Below are 18,847 nucleotides of genomic sequence, written 5' to 3'. Positions count from 1 at the left end.
TTTTTACATATTTAATCCTATATATTTATATAAAAGCCTAAAATTTATATTGATTATAGTTAAATTTAATATTAGACTAATATGCATTAATTATTTTAAAATAATATATTTATACTATAATATAAATAGATTAATAATTTAATATATATAAATGTCATATTATTTCTAATATAAATAATCTAAAAATTTGAGAAAATCGGATCAGACTGAATCAAAATTAAAAAAAAATTAAAAATTCCAATTTTAATAATATAGATCTGATATAGATTTTTAAATTTGTAAAATATGCATATACCAATTAGATTAAAAAACAATTACAAAACCGGACCGATTATCCCGGTTGCCGTCGCCATAAAACTCCCATGACCCCATCGCTTAAGAATTGTGTAACAGCAAAACATTGAGTGCCTGTTTGGAGACGGACACATCGTGTCCGTTTAGCCTTTTTGGAGCTTTGAGACTCTGTTGTCATCCGAGTGGTTCTTGAAGTTGAGAGGTGGTCCGAGTCAGTGGCTCTCGTCGGCGGCCAAGTTTTCACTTTGAGGAGAATCTCCGAATTATAAAAGGCATTAACTTTTTCTCAGTCAGATTTGACTGAAGGCTGACGCCAGGAAAAATCGCGTTGAAGGTACTCTCTTCTGAGCTCTGTCCGCCGGTAAAACCCGTTCCCATACATAAATAATTTCTGTGAGAGAGAGAGGGAGGGAGGTGATGATTGTATTTACAGCCTCTCTGGTGTAAGGTGGGCTTGGGCTTTGCAATGGCGTTGTGCTTCCAGGCCGTGCCGCTGGTGGCCCCGCCTTCATACCCGAATGCCATTGCCTGGTCCGACGAGAATTTAATCGCCGTCGCTTCAGGGCACCTCGTCACTATACTGGTAATTCAACCAACCGCATTCGTAACTTGGTTCTCGTTGTGTCCAAAAAGTTCCAAAAGTTTTCGAGACTAAATTTAATTTATCTCTATCGTTATGTTGGATTGTTTATGGTAAGTTTTTATACAAAAAGTTGCAAAATCTCTTTCTTCAAGGCAAAGAATTACATCTACAAGCAAGAAAGTGTTGCCTTCATCATCTGCTGTTTGTGCTTCATAAATTTGAAAAGTGACGTTTTTTTTTCACTTATTATTTATTGTTGATAAGAAAGAGCAAGGCTTACTCGTAAAATAATAGAATTTACAGTGATGTGATTTCTGAGAAATGTCTCCTTCTTGGAGATATATATAATCACATTCACACGGGCATAAATTCCAGATTGAAGGATGAATTTTCCTTAAAACTCACAGCAGTATAGGTTTGATGTTGAGGGGTCTTTAAAAAAACCGAAATATCTCGGGAGGCTTGTTTGAGGAACTACTTTGATTTTAAAGTAAACACAGTCTTCACTCTATTTGATGAGCAATGTTTGTTCATTCTCAGAATCCGGCATTGCCTTTTGGACCTCGTGGCCTTATCACAGTCCCCCTTGGCGAACCTTTTCCACTTGGTGTCGTGGATAGGAAAGGTATGTATTTGTTGCTCAAGTTTTAAATAGCAAACCTTCTTTTTGAGAAGTAAAATAAATCTTTATTAAAACAAGTAATAAGTCATAGCCCTAGTACACAAGGAGTATAGAAGAGGGAGTACCTAATGACAAGTTAGGAACTAGAAAAGGAAACAAGAAAATCATGAAAACTAGCCCAATTAAGAACATTTATGCTCTTCCAATGAGTGTTTCTATCTTCAAAACTTCAGCCATTCCTTTCAAACCAAATTCACCATATGAGACATAGAAGAATCATTTTCCATATGGTCACAATTTGGGGCTTACCCTAGAAACCTCTTCAACAAGCCAAAAGGTTTTCTTCTTTCACTTGTAAACCTTAGTTAGGTACTTCTCATGTATCCTTCCTATGTACTTGGGCTTTGCCTACTTTTATGAATAAAACGTCTTGATTACCTAAATAAAAAAAATACAAGCCAAAAGATCCGCCACCCTCCAAGGCCTCACCAATGCAATACCAATCCTATTAAAAATCTCATCTCATAAAACCCTTGCCACCTAATAGTGAAGTAATAAATGATTCATGGATTCACCATACTTTTTATACATAGAGCACCAATTCAAAACGACAAGTCTACACTTTCTCAGATTGTCCATAGTTAGAATTTTCTCATGGGAAGCCATCCAACCAAAGAATGCAACCTTGGGAGGCACCTTACTCCTCCAAATGCACTTCCAAGGAAAAGGGTTATGGGATTGACCATGTACAAGGATTGGACCTTGAATTTCTTGTTCCCAGGGTTAATCCAAAGCAACCTATCCATCTCACCACTACCAATGTTTGAAGCATACAACAAACTGAAAACGCACATTCGACTTTAAAGATCCACTAGAGCTGTCTAAATAATCCGCCACAGAAGCATCCTGATCATAAGCAATCCTAAAGAGGGTAGGAAATGCTATCTTGAGGGCCGTATCACCTCACCAAATGCCATGCCAAAATCTGAGCTGAAATCCCTTGCCAACCACAAATCCATTCTGTATTGATTTCCACAACCCCACACCATGCGTAGCTCTGGATAAATTTGAGCACCAACACCACCATGACCATTTCCCGACAAGGGCCTTATTTTTTATTGGCACCGGATGTTTAGAGCAAAGTCCCGACTAATCCTGAGGGTGCACAAGCTCTCGGCAATGAGATTCTCGCAAGTGCATCTCGGGTAATTCTAGGAAAAATTGCCACAATCCAATGGCTCTTAGAAATTGTTTACACCCAACATACCATCAACATCAAGGCTCTTACCACTTGAGCCCAACCCTAGGGGTTCACCACTGACCATCCGCTTGAAATTCGGGGTGCAACCAATTATCCTGGCTGAACTTGTTCCCCCGCCCCGCCCAAAAATAAAAAATAAAAAAAGAAAGAAAAAACAAAAGCTCCCACTAAAATGTACGATAGATCTTCTCAATTTGATTAGCCACACCTACAAGCAAGGGAAATAATGATAGAAAATACATAGGATGGTTGGAAAGAGCGCCCTTGATTTAGGTGATTCTGCCCCAATCCTGTTTCAGCCTGCCAACCTCCTTTCTATCTTTTCTATGATACCATTCCAAATCACCTTCGACTTATAAGTGGCCCCCAAGGGACATCAGGGTATTTCCCAATGTGCACTGTTTCATTGCATCCTTCCTCAATTTCATTGTAAGATTTCATTCATATATGCAGAATTACTCTCTGGCTGCTTGTTACCCACCTGTTTATCCCGGGATCGTCGACCTTGTGTTCGATCAATAGCATGGTCCCCACTTGGAATGGCTTCTAACTCAGGGTATGGAATGTCAGTTTCTGCTAAATGTATGATGACATTACCGGAGTGAACGTGTTCACTCCTCTCGTATGCTGCTAACTTATTATTCAACATCTTATGAAATTTAATTGCATTTGCTAGTAACTTGGTACAGATGCTTGCTGGCTGTTTGCACGACAGAAGGATGTGTGAAACTTTATCGTCCACCTTTTTGCGATTTTGGTGCTGAATGGATAGAGGTGTGCTTTACTCTCCTTGATCATGTTGGAAGATAAATGTTGTTATCACCAGGGACTAAAAAATATTTGTCTCTGGAGCTGTAGTGAATCAAAATGATTTGTTTTCAGATATAAAAATTCTTCTCTACAAAATATACATGGTGCATTGGCCTAAACCCCTGAATACAATAACTTTATACTTTTTAAAAAGATTCTAGGTAAATTCTCCCTATATGATACATTGATGAAACAAAATCATAAAACTTAAAGAGAAACAATTTGGTTTCACATTGTTTTTGTTTGGTCTCTCCTAACCTTCAGGTGATGGATGTATCAGAGAGGCTTTACAATTATCTTGAAAGGATCAACTTTGGGAAGTTAGATGTTTCTTGTACAGAAAATTCTGAAGTAAGCACTTTTGTTTCTTGATTTATGTAGATGGAATTTTCTTGCTAACTCATGCAGCACGATGTTATCTGTTGTGTTTTCCTAGGTAGATTATAGCTCAATCTGCCTTAACTTCTGATTGATTATTTGTGTTATCTTTGACTAAAAGCAGGCAACAGGACATAGATGTGCAGAAGATTCATCAAACTTTATTTCCAAAAAAGTGTATAAGAGAAGAAAAATGTATGTATTCAGTATGATATAAGTAGGTCATTCTCATTATTTTTATATATTACTTTTACTTCAATAGTCAATTTGGTAGTATAGGCAGAACTTTTGTTTTCTTTGCATGGTCTCTTTAGGTAGGTAGCATAACCACATTTATGAGTTCCATAATAGTTAAAACCTACATTTTTATGTGTTTGTTCTTCATGTCCTTGAAATCCTTTTAAGTAAATTTATCTTTATTGTGGTGAACATGCAGCACCAATAAGGGCTCTGGAACTATTTGTCGTAGGAAAAATAAGGATTCCAATGTCAGCTCTGACCCTCATATTGAGATGGAAACAGTAAGGCTTTTCTTACAAATCCTAACCACCCCACCCCCAACCCCCACAAAAAATGAAGATCCCTGCTTGAACTTTTCAATATAGCAACTTGTGTGATTGGAACACTGATGTCTCCTAATTTTCACAAGTATTGAGTTATATTGAAGCAATATCTTTTTTTTATTAACACTTGATGTCTAGGTGCCTGAGATAAGTTATGGCCAACTGGGAGATGAAAATTCACTTCAAATTGTTCCCGTGCCTAAATCTAAAGCAAAATCACTCGAGCAGATACCAGAAAAGTGCACGCTCCCACAGATAACTGCAAGTCAATATGCTTCACGCAGTGCAATGCTGTCATCACTCACTGTTGCCTGGTCTCCATTGCTGCCATTATCATGTGAACTTTGCCCGGTTCCTCAGACTGGTTCATCTGTTTCTTTACTTGCACTTGGTTGCAAGTCTGGTAACATTTCTATATGGAGAGTTTACATACCAGAATGCTACTCCGTTGAGTGCAGTAGGGGACCAACTACCGTAACCCTTGTTGGGCTCCTTCAGGCACACCTTTCATGGATAACATCAATCAGTTGGGCATTACTTGCTTCTGATTCTTCAAATCCTCAGATTTTATTGGCTACTGGGAGTTCCGATGGGAGGTGAGTTAGGTATGAGAGTATATTGTTATTGGTATCGGTGGTTCCCTTGTGATATGGATGTCTTCACTTGTAGCAATTAATTTTTTGTCAATGATAAACAAGGATGCTTCTTTTCCCACCCCTTACAATGACTTCAATCTGATCCTTTTTGTTTGATGGTATCATCTGCTTGATATAAATTCCACAGACGTGAGACAAAAGTTCTCTCCAATTGTCTGGTTACTTTATATGATTCTCTACAATTTTGTCTTGGTGCAATTTGTGTTGTATGTGTAACAGTTGTGGCAAATCTGTGGATTACTTGTTGCTTCATTGCTCATGAGAAAGAGACTCATGGTATTTTCTATTTTTTTTATTGCTTTTGTAGTTCAATATGTAACAAAGAAGGTATAGATGTGAGCTTTTGCTGGCAATGGCTTTTTAATTATCATAAGGCTGCTTTAGCCTCTTCGGACAATTGGAAGAGAAAATAGAAGTCGTTCTTTTGAGGACATTGAAAATTTTGATTGAACTTAAATATGCTTTCTTTGCATGAATTATCTGTCAGCATTGGAGGGGTTTTTGTTCCTTATGTTAGTTTTGTTCACAACATGAATCTCATACTAGAGTTTTGGAGGATTCTCTTGTATACACCTTGTGTACTTGAACTTCTTCTCATGTCAATCAATTTTTTTTTTTTTTTGTTAATCATAAAATAAATTAGTTATAGCTGCTCACTTCTCTTATGCATACACCTTGTCTACTGCATATCTCCTTCATAAGAGTTATCATTTCCTGGATACTGATGAGCATTGTCTTCCTCAAACCTTTTTCCTCCTGCAATGGTCTATCTTCCTGAATCACCCAAGGCCTTGTAACTCTTCAGAAACAAGTTTCTTCTTTTTGCTCAACATCCCCAAACACCTCTTCATTCCACACTTGTAAATCACCTTATATGCTGTAAGTTTTTGTGCCCAAAAAAAAATAAAAATACTTGAAGATCCTTGAAACTGGTTAGATTCCCCCCAAAGCTTGACTTTTTCCACAAGCCTGATTATTTCAGCTATATATTTCAAACCTGGATTGTCTTGTACCCCACTATATTTCCACAATCCAGAAGAATAGGAATATGATAGGAGCAAAGTCTAACTGGCCTCTTCTGAGATGTGCTAGGAAAGTATACTTCCCACTCAGAGGAGATTAGAAAGCAATCCAATGTAGACCAAGCAGGAATGTCCCAATTATTTACCATGTGAAAGCTTCCCCCTGCTGACGACATACAAAAAAGGTTCTGTTCAATTGAAAACTCAGTCATCAATGTTCAGCTGTGACCTGATCCCTGGATATTGAAAGAGGCATTGTTTTTTTCAATTTCATTAATTTGTAATAGTTTGTGCCTGTCTAGGCAGTATTTCAGCTTTTTAAATATGCAACTACTTAAAACTTTTCCTAGAGATCAAATAAATGGAAATGGGTCATAATTTTTCTGTTCCTTTTATACTTGAAAAAAAACTCAAAAAAAAACTTCTGTTGCTCCTTTCTCTTTCTCTGCACTTTTAGTGTGAGGATCTGGCTAGGGAATAATAAAGAACTGCTGAACTCATCAGAAGTCAATTCCACTCCCCTTTTCCTATTGAAGAAGGTAGCTCTTACTTTTAGATACTTCTTTCTGCATATTTTTTTATAACTAGCATATTAAATCTATCCTGATGTTGAACTTCTATATAGGTCATAATTGCTGATGCTGTCCCAGTTTCGGTGCTTTCACTTAGCATGCCTGCTAAGTCCACACATAAAATGCTCTTAGCAGTTGGCAAAGGATCTGGATCTTTTGAAGTTTGGAATTGTGATATATATAGCAACAATTTTGAGAAATTTGGCTCATACGATGCTCATGACAATGTTGTAGGTATCTTCTTCCTGGTTAAACTTTATGTACCTTACTGCAATGGTCTAAAGTGTGGCAAGAATGGTGGTTGTAAGGGTCCTTTATGATGCATCAGTAGAATGGGGAGATCAGGGATCGTGTACAGCAGCAGAAACAAAGGAAGAAGTGGCAGTTTTGTTAGTTGGAACCAAGGGAATACGGCAGGTCGTCTGGCTAATGTGTGTGTCATTGAGTCTAAAATTTATAAGTGAAACGGTGCGTTTAGATTAGTGAGTGGTAGTAGTCTGTAGTGGAGATACTAAACGATGCGGTATGAATGTATTTGCAACTATAAAAACAGAATAGCAGATGAAGGAAGGCACGAAGAATTACAATCAATTTCACTTCTCATTCTCTCTCTCTCTCTCTCTCTCTCTCTCTCTCTCTCTCTACTTGAAGTTCTTGATTCATTGGTAAGGGGTTCATTACATTTGGCTCTGATTGCAATGGTCCAAATGTAATGGACCCCTTACCAATGAATCAAGAACTTCAAGAAGTAGAGAGAGAGAGAGAGAGAAGGTAGAGAGAATGAGAAGTGAAATTGATTGTATTTCCTTGTGCCTTCCTTCATCTGCTATTCTGTTTTTATAGTTGCAATACATTCATACGGCATTGTTTAGTGTCTCTACTATAGACTACTACCACTCACTAATCTAAACGCACCGTTTCACTTATACATTTTAGACTCAACGACACATTAGCCAGACAAACAGCTGTATTCCCTTGGTTCCAACTAACAAAACTGCCACTTCTTCCTTTGTTTCTGCTGCTGTACACGATCCCTGATCTCCCCATTTCTACTGCTGCATCATAAAGGACCCTTACTACCACCATTCTTGCCACACTTTAGACCATTACACTTCCATTGTTAATTTATTGAATAATGAAATCCCTCAGGTTACAGGCTTAGCTTGGGCGTTTGATGGATCTTGCTTGTACAGCTGCAGCCAGGTATTTCAATACATAAAGCACAGTTGTATTATAGTATTTTAATTAGTGAACTAACGATTTTATTTGATATTCCATTTGTGTGAAATTTCTCTAATTTTGTAGCACTGAATCAGTTTTTAATGGAAGTTATTATCACATTCTACTTGTAATTTTTATCTGTAAGCGTCAGCCTATTGTGATTACTTCTTATCTTATGCCCCATCTGGGTAGATTCGTCACCTAATTAATATACCTGTAGCGGGTTGTTATGTTATGCAACAAGACTTCAGTTGTATGGAAAATCAGATTAAGTACCAGTAATTTGATACTGGCAACCTGTAGAACTGAAAAGTTGTTTACTGAATTGTCTTCTAATTTTCCCACAAGGTTTAATCAATTAAATCCTATTAAAATGCCAAATATATAGATCTCATTGGAAGAAATATTTTCTAATAAGCTTAAAAGAAAGAATTTTTGTAAACTGGTGAATGAGGAGGATTTCTTGCTCTTTGCTACTTGAGCTGATTCTAAATACCTCATGTCATCCTCTGGATGTTCAGGCAGTCATCTTTAGCATTGGCAAAAATAAAAAATTGAAAGTACCTTTATTGATATGTAAGCTTGATATAATTTCGAAGTACCTATGGACCGTGAGTCTAACAGTGTGTTGCTATTATTTCTTTCCCTTTTTCATTTAAATGCACTTTTTGCTGCTGCAGATTTTATAGTCTCAATAATATGATGACGATTTTCTTGAATAATGGCAGGATAATTTTGTGCGCAGCTGGATTGTACATGGGAGCTCTCTCTGTGAAGTACCCATTCCTTCGAATACACCCCATCTTAGGAGCTCAGTTGATGTATGTTATGTTTTTTGGACACACTCTCTCTCTCTCTCTCTCTCTAATTTTTTTATCAGTTCTTACAAAATGTGGAACTCTTTACAGCTTCCAGATGTATTTATATCATGCATTGGTGTGGCGATGTCCCCTGGAAATCTTGTGGTTGCCATGGTATGATGTCCCCCCACCCCATACTGTCTCTCATTATTTGCCTTTTATGTGACTATTTTCCCAGCTCTGTATATCCTCTGTCGCCTTATTGTTCCTGTTTGCCTCTTTTCTTACCTTTCTTTTATTTTAATCTTTCAAGTTTCAACAGCATACTTATAGGAAAAAAATTTCAACCCCCATGTTTTTCCTGATAAGTTACAACAGCCAATTAGAGGCTGAACCTAGTTGTTGTCTTCAATTTTAATTATTTCTATAATTTTTAAATTTATGACTAACACATTGTCTTTGACATCCGCTTAGCATTTTAACCAGTAAGTTTGCATGGTAATTTCAAAATTACATCATTACAAGTTTAAACCTTGATTTAGATCAACTATGAATCTTACAAACCATAATATTTCCTTATCATGAAGAGAGACAACAAACTTCTGAATTACCATCAAGAACGGAATCTTGATAAAAAGTTGGTGATCTTGTTTGTCAAAATTTGTCCATCTCTTCTTTACCTATTTAAAAAAAAAAAAAAAAAAAAAAAAAAAAAAAAAAAAAAAAAAAAAAATCCCTTCTCTTGTTTACGGGTATCTTCTCAGACTATTATAATCATGACAAGTTGAAAGGAAAAATGGTTTAAATTATGCCCAGAGCAGTTGGATTGTTATGGTAGAAACTGCAGCCTGTCAGGTTTCCTAGCCATTGTATTCTTGAGTACATATTCTCAATGCCCCCTTTTCTCATAATCGTTATGTTGCATTGACATTCTATTGACCTATCCAAGTTTATGCCAAGGCATAAAGGTCCTACTATTACAAGAACATATTGGTGTGGCTCCTTGTAATTTACTCTTCTAGGAGGGATCAATTTATTAACTGAATCAGTTGCATGGGTTTAGAGAGCTGACATTAACCATCTTTATCATACCATTGTGAGAATGGGAGGATGAGGGAAGGCAGGGTGAAGATATTATGATACAAACTTATATTTCTGTATACTACATCTGAAAGAGCAATTGTTTGTGATTAATGTTTTCAGGCACGCAATTTGGATCTTGAACTGTTGGATCCAATGTACCAAGCAAGGTTAGATTTCTCATGTTAAATGCTGTGTCTGTGCTACATTTTTTTTTTTTTTTTTATTGTTTGTGGGTGCGTTCTTATGAATGCACATCTGTATTTAGATATGGGATTGGTTAAATTTTCAAAATAAGGTTTTGGAAGAGTTAGAAATGAGAACAAAACATAAAGGAAAAGCATCATAGAATGGAGCTCAACTCAACATAATAATCCCTTATTCTCAATTTGAAGCAGTGATGTAGTGACAAGAAAAAGTCACTGAAGTTTCTTCAGAAAATGAAAAGCAATATTTATGCCATGGGAAATTGACGTGCTACAAACACTTTCAGGGCTCAAAAGGCAGTGGTTGAGTTTTACTGGATTGGAGGACAACAACTGGATCGTTTGTCAAACACTGCTCCACTTGATGTGAAGGGATTCCCTTGTTTTCCGGATAAGGAATTGGCATGTTGGGAATCCAATATTATTTGGTCATTGAAAAAATATGAACATTTGGATGAGCCTCTGGTTGTTTGGGATATCGTAGCATCATTATTGGCTTTCAAGCAGACAGCTTCAAAGTTTGTAGAACATATACTGCTTAAATGGCTCTCATATTCATATACGGGGTCTGAGGTTGGCCTTCCAGCTAAAAAGCTTTTGCCTTGCATCTCTGCAAGTTTGTCAAAGATTAATTCTCGCCAGCTGCACCTTCTAAATATAATCTGTAGACGTGTCATGCTATTGGAGCTGAAGGCCGATCAAATAAACAGAAAATTAGAGAACTTGAGAGGATTAAGTAGTGCTGAAGGGAGGCAACTGACCGTGTGGATGGAGTTACTTTTCAGCAGTGAAAGAGAACTTCGCGAGAGGCTTTTGGGTTTTAGCTTTTCTGCTTCTACAAGTCGTATGTCCCATAGAGCCACTACTGCTTCTCGACCTGGGTATTGGTATCCTATTGGATTAGCACAAATGGAGCGGTGGGTTGCACTTAATCATGATCATGGAAGGGATCAACTGAAAGCCCTTGCATCAGAAGTTGGAAGGCATGAGACAAGGTACACCTTTCGTCTGTTCTATACACTGCAAACTTCTTCCTGTAATTTTATTAATATATTCGGTTATTTTTGCTAGTTCAGTTTATCTGATATACTAAAGACTTTTAAATGCTGTGGGAGTCATACTAATGAATAATGTTGATCATCTTATCATTTGCTTTTCCTAAAAAAAAATGGACTTCAATGCAGTGAATATGCAGCAGTGGAGCAATGTAGCTATTGTTCAGCGCCAGTTCCATTTGATTCACCAGAAGTTGGCTTTTGCCGAGGTATAGAGGGTGAAAGTGGTATTGGTCAGAGCCACACGCTACCAAGGTGTGCAGTTTCCATGCAGATTTGTCCTACTACTCCCTTATGGTTTTGCATATGTTGTAATAGACGGGCTTTCAGACTGGCGCCTGAGACTCTATTTTCGATGCCTAGAAACCATGTTGATTTTAAATCTTCTACCAAGTCATCTGTGGTAGAAGTACCCTCAAAACCTTTGTGTCCCTTTTGTGGGATTCTGCTACAGCGACTACAGCCAGACTTTCTACTTTCTGCATCACCTGTGTAGAAAGGAATGTTTGACTGTATTTTATTTTATTTTAGTTTATTTTTTATGGGCGAATGTTTCCTGTATTTATATTGTCTTATTAGTAATTATAAAGACTGTTAGATTCAGTCTTTCTTTCCAAAGGAATGACCTCAACCGCAGCTGTGGAGAGGTGGTGGTTAAGTGAGCGGCACCGAGGATGGTGCTTATAACCACCATAATTTTAGATGAATAACAAAAGGGGGGAAATAACAGCTTTTCTTCCAATAGTTGTAGTTCAGAGATGTTGAAGTGTAATTACGCCACGAACAATACATTTACTTGGATGACTGAAGTGCCATTGCCAATGGTATTTTACATGTTGACTTGTATGTTGGAAAATGTTTTTAGGTTGGATAATAATAGGTATATGCAATGTGTGAATGGTTGTCTTTTGGAAGGGTGTATTTACTGGAGAGTCCTACATGGAAAACAGGAGAGGAAAAGAAATCCAGGATTAAAATCAACTCACCTCTAGCTAGTATTAAAGTACACTTTATATATATATATATATATATAATATGTAATTGTAATTTTTTTTATAAGCTAAATAGTTAGTAATTAGTTATTCTGTAACTTTTATTATATACTTTGGTGTTGAACCTTTTTATTTTGGTGGTTGCATTTACAATTGTTTGTGTTTTTTTTTTAAGATTTAGTTTATTTGGTTAGTTAGTTATATGCATGGTGTTTTTTAAAATAATGTTTTGGGCTCTATCATTTTTGGGATTAAAAAAAGAAAAAATGATTTGGGTCAAAAACACTAACTAGCTCAAAAAAAAATTAAAATTAAAAAAAAAATATGAAAACCGAATTACACCCGAAAATCAAACCGAAAAAATTGAAAATTACGGTTTCTTGGATGAATCGGTTTGTATTTGATTCTTAGAATTCCAAAACTAAATTAGATCAATTTGGTTTTAAAATAGAGAATACCTTCTAGTTGGTCTGGCTGATTTTTCCCTTATAACAGCCTGCCATTAGATTTTAAACACGTTAGCTTTCCATCACAATTATTGTGAACCACACTACACGGAATCATCCTTCTCGACAGCCCCTACTCGAAACAGAACCCACCCTTTCCCTTTCCTTGGGTGAAACAAAACCCCTCTTCTCCCCTTCTCCTGCGTGAAATCGTTCAGTAACTCTTCGAAAACATCTTGTAGCCCCTTCGCAGTAGCTTGCAGCGCCCCCCCCCCCCCCCCCCCCCCCCCTCCTCCCCTTTGCAGCAGCTTGCATACTCTTCAAAATTGCAACACAACCCAACCCCTTCAAAATCGCAACACAACCCCTTCGTCTTCCATATCTACGCCGCCACTTCAGAATCATAATATAACTTCAGAAAAAAATGTATGAGAAATACATTTAATGACAAGTCTCATCAAAATAAACTCATTCAATTTATTCAATAAAATAATTTCTTATGCATCTAAACCTACAGCTTCAGCTGCTATGCTTGATTCCGATAATTTTGTGCTCTATAAGAATGATTCATACATTATTTGGGAAACTTTTGATTTTCCAACTGACACCATATTAGGAGGTCAGAATCTGTCTATGGGAAAAAGTTTGGTTTCGAGTGTGTCTAAATTAGACCAATCGAGTGGACGATTTTTCTCTTAATATGCAATAGGGTGATGGAAAACTTGTTGCCTACCCTATTTACAGCACAAATTAACCAGGCAAACCAAAACCAAGGTCCATATTGTCAGTCCAAAAACGGGATTCTCTCATACCTGATCAAAACCAAGGTCCATATTATCAGCCATGAACAACCGTGTGGGCGACAGTGGTGCGATTGTGGTGAGAATCGGTGTGGTTGAGAAGAGACGGTGGTGCGAAATCTTGGGCAGCAGTGCAAACGAACGTAAGAGATGGATTCCGCGGAAGAGATGGCTGGGTCTCGGTGGGTTGGGATTCGGAAGGCAACGGCTGTGTGATTCAAACAGTAGGAGTGTGTGACTAAGTTTTTGATCATGTGTGGCTGCACCCATAGACTTTTTTGTGTGATTTCTGACATGGCTGATAATGATAGGAGGGCTGATTTTCTCTAATAAACAGTCGGACCGCTTAGAAGCGGAACTGTTTAAAATATGTCAAAAACTTGATCGAATCGTACACCTCTAAATACGTGGATGCACATTCTTTGACTCTCACAACTTAATTTGGAGAGCGTGTCTTCAACAACGGCTTGTGCGTGCAATTTTTTCTCAGTAGCACGGGAAGATGATCGGGGTAAGAAATAGTGAGATGTCTAATGCAAGTTATGGATTCAAAGAAAGTTCAGAAAACTAGTTCAACTTGAAACAATATATTGTTTGGTTATACATATGAGATGAAGTAAGATGAGATGAAAGTTGAAAGTTAAATAAAATATTGTTAGAATATTATTTTTGTTTTGAAATTTGAAGAAATTAAATTATTTATTGTCTTTTGTATGAGAGTTTAAGAAAATTGTAATGATTAGATAAGATGAGTTGAGATAATTTATGTAACCAAACAAGAGAAAATGAGTGAGATGATTGGGGCAGCAAAGATATTCAACTCTGTTGGGTCTAGGGTGGTTGAAAATCTCCACTTTTTACTGTTTAAATACTAGCACAGTCTCCTCCAAGTTTATGCTCTCACCACCATCAGGCATCGATGGAGAATGGTTGGCGGAGGGCACAGGTGCCGAGGATGGAGCTTGAGCAATGGAGGCTAAGACCGTGGACAACATGGTTAGCCTGAAAAATAATGACAGCCCTAGCGGCAACCATATAGAAAGAGCAAAAAATGCTTGCTGCATGGAGACCCTCACGTGAACAGTATAGACACTGAGCTATCAACAGTTATTTTGCCAGTATAAAGATCAGTGAATATAGGCCTTCAACAAGCATAACTATCACTACTGCCTCAACCACTATCACCACCGGTGCTGCTTCCAACTTCGACACTTACAACATCTATCCTCCGCCGCCACCCGCTACCACCACCACCACTTTATCTTTCCCTCCATTAAAATAGGCATCCCAATTCAAAGAGGTGTTGAACCCATGAACGATGGATCTTGGAGTTGATCGGGTAGCCCTTCAGATTAAAGTGAGACATGTTTGACATTTCCTTCCAATTCAAAGAATTATAAATTTGGAACAGGTATGATCTTGGCGAAGTCAAAGCTTCCTCCCATTCCAACATGGCATTTTTTTCACCATGTCAAACCAAAGGGTAAACTTTGACTTCGACATTGGTTGGGGTGACAGGTACCACTAGCCACCAGTCAGCGGCGGCCAAAGCTTGTAGGAAAAAAAATCAGCAAAGGATCTAGATGAATTTGATGCCGGTGAGGCCGGATCCAACCTTGGAACAGTTCAATGTGAACAACGTCTACAGAAAATATTTGTCCTAAACAGGCTAATCATGATTTTCAAAGCTAAAGAAAATTGGAGTTTAAAAAAGAGCTTTCTTTTTGTGACATCAATGGCTACAAGTTACTCAGTAGGTTTGGGTTCTGTTTTTGAAAGAGAGTGAATCTTTCTGGAGCAGGTGGGAATTAACTGTCCATATACTCCAAAGATTATCAGCAAGTTTTCATTTGAACATGTATTCACGCGTTTGACCACAGAAGGCTACACAGCCACGATCCTGACCATGGAACCCTTGGATTGAAACAAAAGTACGCATCCCAAAAGGAAATTTCCAAAAGTTGGATGGATTAGGAAGAATAGGGATCAAAGGAAAGCGACCAGAAAGAATCTTTTACGTATGGAGAATTCTATTGAACAATGGGACACAGACACCTTCTGATCTTGGCCTTCAACTTACTTCTTAAATGTCCAACTATATAGAACTGTTAAATAACAAAAAATTAATGGTGGTAATGTGGTCCAGAAGTATACGGAAACAATATAAAATGGATCTACAAGTTTCTATCAAGATCAATTCATAGAGAAATAGAGTAATCCCTTGCAAGTAGAAAAAGGGAAAAAGAGTTAAAACTTCTTCTGTTTGCAAAATGTGTGTGGAATGAGAATATGAGAAATGAGAGGATAATGAATTGGAAGTCTAGTATGATAAGTGAAGCAGATTCAAAATCCAAATCACTTAGTCCCCTGAATGAACTACCTAGTACTGTCTCCTATGCTTGGTTGGTTACTTTTTCCAGCACCACAACTAATCAGGCATGTTGGCAACGAAAAATGAAAAACTGTTCCTTTCTTTTATGTGGTATCTGCAACTCTATATGATCTTTTTTGCTGTATCTGTTGACCCTTCTACTGTTGTAAAAATATAGGCTATCTGACATCAAAATTATGCTGATGAATTCTGTTGATCAGAGGCTGTTCCTGGCACTCCTGCTGCAGCAATTGATCCTGTGGCCAGTTTTGCTGCATTCATAAACATAAAGAGTGGTTACTTAAGATGTGGTATTTCCAAGAAAAAAGAGAGATTCAATCATACAATAAAAGAATTTTTGCATATTGAGACTCAACCAGTGGCAGTACTGTTTGTTGGAGAAACTGAAGTGGGAACTTGAAGGCCCCCAAGTGCACGGTATTGCTGAGACAAAAAATAAGGGGGTTGTGTAATTCTGGAGTAATCATAGACTTCGGGAGGTCCGGTTGGCATAAAGCAATAAGAAGATGGTACATGTTGGCCACCATACACATTGTAATAGTTCTGCATTAATTAAACACCAGCAAATTCAAATGAGTAGCTGTTACCACACACTAAAATGATTCTGTTTCTGCACTAATGATTATAAGCCAAAAGTTGCATGGTTTAAGTCTTTGTTTGTGTTAGAATTGAGATGCAAACTGGGTCCATGCTATAAACATCCTAATGATTTACATCGATTATCCTATTTGAATCTCGATGACTATGTATTTTCAAAATCATCAAAGGTTTCAGGTAAAAAAAAAAACTGACCATTGCAAACATATCTTGTGGATAATCAGGGCACCTGAATGTTGAAAGGGAAACATTTAGAAGACAGTGAATAGCAAAAATGTATGTATAAAAAGTTAATTGTGAAAAACAAAATGAGAAATTTTCCCCTTGAATCTTTGTTTACCCATATGTTGAATATGGAAACGCATACTGGGGAATGTGGTGATGGAAATATGTAGAGGTGCCATGAAAAGGAACCGGTGCCATAGTTCTAAAAGATGATCCGGATTTCTCCATTCCTGCAACTTTTTTGTGGGAAATAATCAATACCATTAAATATATCTGTACATTACATAATATAATATTAATGAAAAAGGTAAAACTTTTAGAGTACACATAAAAATCTCCCTGCCTCATATTAACATTACCAAACACAATATTTAATCTGAGTCCAACATCAGAAGATATAACAAATTATCTGCAAAAAACCAGAAAATTTTCCAACCTCGTTGAGGAGTGCTTGGATAATTGTTTCGCGCGCCAAGGACTGCAAGGTTACAATTGGCTCTTCTTCCATCAATCACAGGATAATGGTTTTGACAAGCTCTCTTGGCTGAATCGGGATCCTTAAACGTTACCTAATTACAAACATAATGAAATCAGAAATCAGAAGGACAAAATAAAGCATGAAATACTTGTGAAATCATTATATAAATTTATAAATATGAAGGATATGCAATTAAAAGGTAGGGTGGATTACAAAGCCATAGCCTCTTGATCTTCCTGTATTTTTTTCAATGATCACAACAGCCTCTAGAATCTCTCCAAACTGCTCAAAATAACGTTTCAGTGTATCCCTTTGAGTCTCCCAAGCCAACCCTCCAACAAAGATCTTGGTATAGGTAGTGTCACCATTGTTTGTAACCACCATCTTATTTTGCCTTTGTTGAGACATGAATGAATATCCCGGAAAAGTGTCTTTTTTGTCACTAAACAATCAAGAATTTGGATTGAAACCAAACCCCAGAAGCCAAATTCAGAACCAGAATCTAAAAATATGACTATCCAATCAATCAGATCAAAGCCAAGAGAGATTTTTCCACCAAAAATAAGTACTCTTCTGGTGCTTCTTCTTCTTCTCTTTCTTGATAAAAACTTACTAGATTTGCGCAGTCACGTCCCTCAAATCCCGCAAGAAAGATATGTAAACGGGAAACACTAATCAATAACAATAAGAAGAAGAAGAAAAAGATCAAGCCATTAGAGAGAAGCTTAGTTGTAAAGAAAGCACTTGTGTGAAGTGACTGCTATATCAAATAAGATTAAAAAAACCAACAACTAGAAAGGTGGAAAGTGGGTAAAGGACAGAAGGCTTAACTGTTGAAGAAATTTCCAATAGAATTTCTAATGTTCCCATAATTATCTTCTCCCTTATCATTGCTTTCCAATCTTTTTAATGGATCCAAAGATACGTACGTGCCTCGCTGTACCCAACTTTCTATATGCTCTTCTTCCTTCATCCGTTCCACTACCAAGTTTTTTTATTTATTCATATATTCCTTTTCATATTATAAAACTGTTTCCCATAGCACAGCAGCACCTCAATTATTGGCACTTACATACATATATATACATATATATACTTTTATATATATGTATATAGTATATTATTTTGCGCAGAGTATATGTTTGTTTTGGGGTTAATGTTTATGGGTTTTGAACATCTGCATATAATAGGAATGTGTTAGATCATGTGGTTGTGCTTTTTGAGACAAGCCTATCCTCCTTATGGTCCATAAATCAAGAACACAAAAGTTTCACTTATAGTTGGTTGAGAAGTGTTATATATATAAATAAAATAAAAATTATAAATTATCGATATGATACCTCGAATGTATAAAATAGAAAAATTTACAATATAACATACCATATCAAATTATATCAGCTATTATTTTATTAATGAAACATTCTCCAGTTAGATTTATTTGTAGCATGATCTTTCTTTTTTATTAAGAAATATAATTGGTCTTTGGTTACACTTTTATTTATCATATATGTGGCATCATGAATGGGATCCATCGATCCCAAGTTAATCTAGCTTTTTCAGTGTGTTAGAGAGAGAGGCTATGCTCCTACGGGACACAGCCCAAGATCTATCTTAAACGCGTTGGGTCAGTTAGCCCAATATAATATGCTCCTGCTGGACACAGCCCATGAAAATAAAAAATGGGCCCCCAAATTAAACCTTGTAAAGACAACCACAGGAAGCTGTTCTAAGCAAGACACTGGGCTTTACATATTATTTTACCTATTATTATTGTTATTATTGCAAGCCAAACAG

The 18,847-nt window shown here is 36.9% G+C and overlaps 2 protein-coding genes across 12 annotated transcripts; one reads left to right on the top strand and one right to left on the bottom strand.

Moving 5' to 3' along the window:
- Nucleotides 1-373: 373 nt before the first annotated feature.
- On the top strand, nucleotides 374-11,726 carry LOC122310505. Of its 4 annotated transcripts, none has more exons than XM_043124414.1 (16): nucleotides 374-877; nucleotides 1,418-1,502; nucleotides 3,214-3,316; nucleotides 3,450-3,534; nucleotides 3,835-3,921; nucleotides 4,070-4,143; nucleotides 4,385-4,469; nucleotides 4,650-5,107; nucleotides 6,647-6,728; nucleotides 6,815-6,995; nucleotides 7,918-7,964; nucleotides 8,711-8,803; nucleotides 8,891-8,956; nucleotides 9,986-10,032; nucleotides 10,356-11,063; nucleotides 11,253-11,726. In XM_043124414.1, exons 1-16 carry the CDS (start codon nucleotides 761-763, stop codon nucleotides 11,617-11,619), a joined length of 2,685 nt encoding a protein of 894 aa, XP_042980348.1. In that variant the 5' UTR covers nucleotides 374-760; the 3' UTR covers nucleotides 11,620-11,726. The 4 variants fall into 4 exon arrangements, with proteins under 4 accessions (XP_042980348.1, XP_042980347.1, XP_042980346.1 ...); XM_043124413.1 differs by having other exon boundaries at nucleotides 375-877; nucleotides 4,073-4,143; nucleotides 6,815-6,991; nucleotides 7,911-7,964; XM_043124412.1 differs by having other exon boundaries at nucleotides 375-877; nucleotides 6,815-6,991; nucleotides 7,911-7,964.
- Nucleotides 11,727-15,530: 3,804 nt separating this feature from the next.
- On the bottom strand, nucleotides 15,531-18,011 carry LOC122308827 (RNA-binding protein 38-like). 8 transcript variants are annotated; one of them, XM_043122080.1, is made up of 8 exons: nucleotides 17,885-18,011; nucleotides 17,610-17,724; nucleotides 17,267-17,495; nucleotides 17,012-17,144; nucleotides 16,691-16,811; nucleotides 16,546-16,579; nucleotides 16,110-16,296; nucleotides 15,531-16,004 (listed from the first exon to the last, which is right to left on the bottom strand). In XM_043122080.1, the coding sequence occupies exons 3-8, from the start codon at nucleotides 17,459-17,461 to the stop codon at nucleotides 15,928-15,930; spliced, it is 747 nt and encodes a 248-aa protein (XP_042978014.1). In that variant the 5' UTR covers nucleotides 17,462-17,495; nucleotides 17,610-17,724; nucleotides 17,885-18,011; the 3' UTR covers nucleotides 15,531-15,927. The 8 variants fall into 8 exon arrangements, with proteins under 8 accessions (XP_042978014.1, XP_042978012.1, XP_042978013.1 ...); XM_043122078.1 differs by having other exon boundaries at nucleotides 17,267-17,724; nucleotides 17,885-18,010; XM_043122079.1 differs by lacking the exon at nucleotides 17,885-18,011 and having other exon boundaries at nucleotides 17,610-17,873.
- Between the last annotated feature and the right edge of the window lie 836 nt (nucleotides 18,012-18,847).

Source organism: Carya illinoinensis, chromosome 5 (assembly GCF_018687715.1).
Source record: "Carya illinoinensis cultivar Pawnee chromosome 5, C.illinoinensisPawnee_v1, whole genome shotgun sequence".
Classification (NCBI taxonomy): domain Eukaryota; kingdom Viridiplantae; phylum Streptophyta; class Magnoliopsida; order Fagales; family Juglandaceae; genus Carya; species Carya illinoinensis.
Note: the sequence above shows the minus strand (reverse complement) of the source record. Positions and strands in the feature narration are given on the sequence as shown.